Source organism: Diaphorina citri, unplaced genomic scaffold (genome assembly GCF_000475195.1).
Source record: "Diaphorina citri unplaced genomic scaffold, Diaci psyllid genome assembly version 1.1 scaffold4631, whole genome shotgun sequence".
Lineage (NCBI taxonomy): Eukaryota > Metazoa > Arthropoda > Insecta > Hemiptera > Psyllidae > Diaphorina > Diaphorina citri.
In genome coordinates, this window is record NW_007382026.1 from 1 (window position 1) to 5,038 (window position 5,038).

Sequence of the window (5,038 nt, forward strand, 5' to 3'; positions counted from 1 at the left end):
GAGCGAACGTTATCTGATTAGGAGATCTCTGCCGTCTTTTCAAGATAAAGAAAACGAGCCAATTAAACAAGGGTTCTAACCATGTTTAATTGGGCCATCCTGAACTGCAGTGAACCATAGCATCGAGAGGATTTGTTCTTCTTCTTCTTCCTCTTCTTCTTCTTTAAAAGCAGAGAGAACCTTTTTTTCAAACCAGCCTAGCTAGCTGGCAGCTAGCTAGGCTGATTACCTATTCTCATCCCTTTGCATAGTCTCATAGCCAGACACTAGTCTACTCGCTGTTTAACGTCCCTTAGCCAGCCAGATATCTTTACCTTTTAGTTTCCCAGGTTTCAACTCATCATCCTCCTCAGTCATCACATGTACAGGCGTATCCTCGTATAACACAGACATGGGTACGGTTTGCTGTTTGATGATCTTCTTCACGAAGCCGTCCAAATATCGCACCCTCAGGAACGACTGCAGGTCCTCTTCAATAACTGCCGGATAGTAGATCTTGTCCGTCCAAATAGCCAGCACGGTTTTGCCTGAAATAGAGGGAGAATTATTGTTATCAATCAAAATCAAATCTCAAATTCTTTGTGGTAAAGCAGAGCTTTTTCACAACTTTTGTGGATATCACAACATTACTAAGTGCCTCCTCTTGCAAATTAATTTCCATATTTCAATAATCTTTTTACACTGGTAGTGCCGCCACTGGTCGCTACTCGATTTAAGTAGCTACTCAATTGTCCTCACAGGGCTGAGTGCACCCCGAACTCCAAGCACAGAGCCGAAAAAACATCGGCCCCGCCGGGAATCGAACCCGGGCCTCCTGCATGCAAGCCTAGTGTGATACCCACTCGGCCACGGAGGCTGCTGATAATTATTTATTATTCTTACCTGGATCATACACGTTGGCTGCCATGACATTGGGTGGAGTCTGAAAAAAACACGAAACAGAATAAGTTGATTGTTACATTACATATTTACCAAACAAAGTGAGTAAAAGGGAGTCAACGAGTTGAACACTAATTATTTTGTCTTTATGGCTTTTTCCCCAGGCATTCGACAAATATTTTAAAATTAGTTGAATTTTCTATCAAATAAAGGAATTTTTAACTGTGTTAAGAGGTTGACAGTCGAACACCTGCTCAAATACTGCAACAAGTACCAGAATATAAGATCCCCTAACGACATTTACGCCTGTCTATCTAACGATGAAAATTCTATTCTTGAGTTCCTCAAAAAGTCCAAACTAAAACTGTAAGTAGGTCCCTTAAAGTGTATATAACATTATAATTCTGTTAGCACACTATAATAAATATTAATAAAAATAAAAATTGTGTTAAGCATATTTAAATGCTTGTCACAAATATCGATCCTCGATTATTACACCTAGATAAACTTTATGACTTGACTTGGACCCGAACCACCAACCTCAAGATCCAAAGCCCAACGCGTTAACAACTGCACCACTTTTGGTATTTTCTGTCAAATATATTATGAACGAAACCTTATTTTGACTGCTAGGGTAAAGGGATTTTTCAGTTCTATCTAGGCAGGATAAACAAGATATTGTCTATTTTATGGCAACAGACTTACATTTTCTTCCAGACGTCCTCCTTGCAGATGATCAGGACCCGATATCAATTCCTTCTTCTCCTTCTTTCCTGCTTTGCTACTCTCCACACCGCGTTCTCCTCCGTCTACTGATCTTCTTCCTTTATTTCCTCCTCCTCCTCCTTTCTGTCCCTCTGCTTTTCTCTCCCCTTTACTCTGTTGGTCCTCTTCATTTTGGTCCATCCTTTTCTTTTTGCTGTCCGTCAGTTCGAGCTTTCTCTTATTTTTCGCTACTTTCTTCTTCTCCGGAACACTCTCGTTGATTTCTTTAACTTTTATCTTTTCTGAAACCGGTTCCTCGATTTCTTCCGGGGGCACAACTTCTGGCGCCGGTTTTTTCCTCGGTCGTCCCTTCTTTTTCGGCGTGAGCGTTGAGCTTTTGACGGGCGTGGGTTTCGCTTCCTCTTTGATTTGCTCGAGGGTGGTGAACTTCTTGGTAAAGCTACTGCGCCGGGTGGCTTGTAGAATGGGAATGGGTGGTACGGGGGGTGGGTCGGTGGCAGTGATCAAGTTCTTGCTTGTCGGTCTGTGTTCAAAACTTCAAAAACACCGATGGCGGGTGAGCCAGCTTCACAGATATAAAAGCCCCATTCGCACGATGCTCAAAAAGAACCCTCTGGGGCCCGTTCAACGAATTTTGAGACCACTCAGTAATAATGGTAGAGATCAATAATTATTTTTTATTTAATATTTTTGTTTATCTCTAAACCCCCAGACATATAGTTTCATGCACTTTTAAGTCCTGTAGACACCAAAAAGAATAAAAGAAGTTCTCGCGGTTCTCAGGACTTATTTTGACCAAAGTTGACTAATTTTAGCAGAGATTAAAGTCTCCCTGGTCCAGGTTTCGAGAAATGTACGCTTCAGCCGATATTTAGGACTAAAGTTAGGGAGAAGGCTTACACCCAAATCGAGATGGTTTGGTTGGCTGAAAAAAGGGGGTGAAACAAGGTTAGGTATAAAAAAAAGATGAGTGTTTCACCGCTGTTTTTATTTTGTAGCAATGAAACCACTGCTACATTAGACGCATGTGGTCTGTGTCGTAGCATGCCCATCCCGTAGTATGCCTCTCATCAGATGGGCGAGAAGAGACACAATAGTACAAACAACATGTGATTTAAAAGTTTCTTTGTATTTTAATTTTTCAGCTTCTTTGTAGCTTAGGGGCCTAGAGAAAAAGAAAACATGAATGTACTTTAATTACAAAATAATTTATTAAAAGAAACTAGGTAGGTTTTATTTTGTACAAACAAACATAATATTTACAACATAGAAAATACCTATGTAAAAATTATTTTTTTCGATATTATTTATTTATTAGCTTCCAAAAGGTTTGATATAGGGTCTGGCTTTTGCTTCCTCCTAAAGAGGAGGTTTGATACAGGGAACTGAGGGTCTGACTGGGAGACCTTGAACGGTCTAGCTGGGGTTCCTTTAACAGGGAGAAGACCAGTGTCTCATCTTCACAAACACTTGAGGAAATATTCTCCGGCCCTGACGATACTAGATCAGGCGTGGATACAGTAGGGGGAGGAGGCTTACCTGTATTAACCTCTATGGACTCAGGGGGTGTAGAGGAGGGGGCAGGGGCGGTCTCATCTTCACAAACACTTGAGGAAATATTCTCCGGCCCTGACGATACTAGATCAGGCGTGGATACAGTAGGGGGTGGAGGCACAGGTTGTTTGAACTTGTAGTTACAGTTGATGCATTGCACGGGGGGCCCGTCTTTCTGTACGAGCTCTGAAGAGAGAGAGGAAAGAAAGAAAGGAATAGAACAATTACGCTTACTTGGGTGAGGTTCAAAGTCAAAGAACAGGAAAAATGAGAACCAACAGAATTTTTCTTTTTCTTCTACAACTTCTAGATCCCAAGATAAATAGATTTAAAAAATACCGGTAAATCTTGAACTCTGACGTTACGGCGTACGCTCTCGTACACGATGACGTCACATCAAATGTCCCGAGCAAAGCTCCCTCACAGGCAACACATTGATGTGTTTGTGCGCATACGTTTCTGCGCATTTCTTTCTGCTCCCCCGCCAGCGTGCTTGCATACTGCCGCTACCTAGCGGAATTTCGAGGCAACTGCCTGAACTCTGACGTCACACATCTTTGAACTCTTTCATTACAACAGAAAATGAACATTGAATTTTCGAACTTTTACAGATATTTTTTGGAGTGTTGACCTCAGATTTGGATTTTTCACGACTTTTTACGTAGGAACCGACAGTTTATTAATATTGTTTACCCAATTGCAACTGCTCAATTGTTCAATTTCACACTTACTGTGTTGGTTTCGGAACGCCAGGGTGGCCGCTGAGGAGGCTAAGGTAGAACTGGAACTGGATGATACGCAGGACATGCGCTGCTCATGTGTTTGTCCTTTCAATGGGAACGGACCCACACTGTATACAGACCCAGATGACAGGGAGTCCCGGCCTCCTGATGAAAACGCTGAAATAAAATGGAAAGGAAAGGTTCATTGTGTTAAGCAATAAGCATAAATGTCGTTCCCTGCTTAATGTACTACGCTAAATTTCTACAATCATCTGAGCTTTTCGCTTAATTAAATTCGATAGCAAACTTACCGATTTTGTTGACAAGAGGTGAAAAGTTCGGGCTCTCATTACAAAGTGCCAGTTCTGATATGTGCAGGGAAAGCACTTGATTTGTTGTTTCAGATCGTACTTCCTTGATGGTGACATTGGCACTGTAAGTTTTCGTTATCTGGAAATAAGATAAAAGAGAAGTATAGCCTATGTACAGGTTTTTTTTTTTTTTTTTTTTTTTTCAAGGGTTTAAATCATAAAGAACACAACGCAAGAAGTTATCCTGTCAGTTCATTGCAGGGAAATGCGGATCGTCAAGAGTTTGTTCCAGAACGATTAAATTACCCTATCAAGTAGCATGTTCCGTCACGACAATAAGGTCCTAAAATCACTTCCATTTGGGTTCTTAGCATTTGTCACTGAATTAACCCCCTACCATAAGACGATTTGATTTCATTTCCCCCCCTCCCCGATCGATGTTATGTTGGGATTTTGTTCTCCACTCTCTTTTTAAGCAACATTTCTGACACAAGTGGACATTTACTCGGTCTATCAATCGAACCCAACCACCGCGCAGAGCGGAACATTCGCGATCCAGCGCCCACCAAGCTAATGGTGGGCCCCACCTAAAAGGACTACTATTACAAGCAAGAACCTTTGCCGACTAAAGGGTTAGGCCTCGCCTTAGTATGGGTTCGCGAATCTATACCGCGAGATGTGTGATGAGCCGTTGACAACGGATCCTGAACCAACGCGCGAGAGGAAAGCAGATCGAAGGCGAAGCTAGATGGAGCAACTAAGCCCTTGCTCGACCGAAGAGGAAAGGACAAGGAGAAGAGAAGCTAAAGCCCTGTATTTCGGGATCGTCAATGTCAAGGGAGGCAG

General features: G+C 42.1%; 1 protein-coding gene across 1 annotated transcript; it reads right to left on the minus strand.

The window, feature by feature from the left end:
• Positions 1 to 314: 314 nt before the first annotated feature.
• LOC103521158 (rho GTPase-activating protein gacO-like) lies at positions 315 to 4,357 on the minus strand (the record flags this gene model as incomplete). Its single annotated transcript, XM_017448728.2, has 7 exons — positions 4,193 to 4,357; positions 3,891 to 4,058; positions 3,145 to 3,345; positions 2,506 to 2,530; positions 1,585 to 2,128; positions 883 to 922; positions 315 to 527 (listed from the first exon to the last, which is right to left on the minus strand). Coding segments are annotated over exons 2-7 (1,099 nt in total), but the record flags the coding sequence as incomplete, so codon positions are not given.
• Between the last annotated feature and the right edge of the window lie 681 nt (positions 4,358 to 5,038).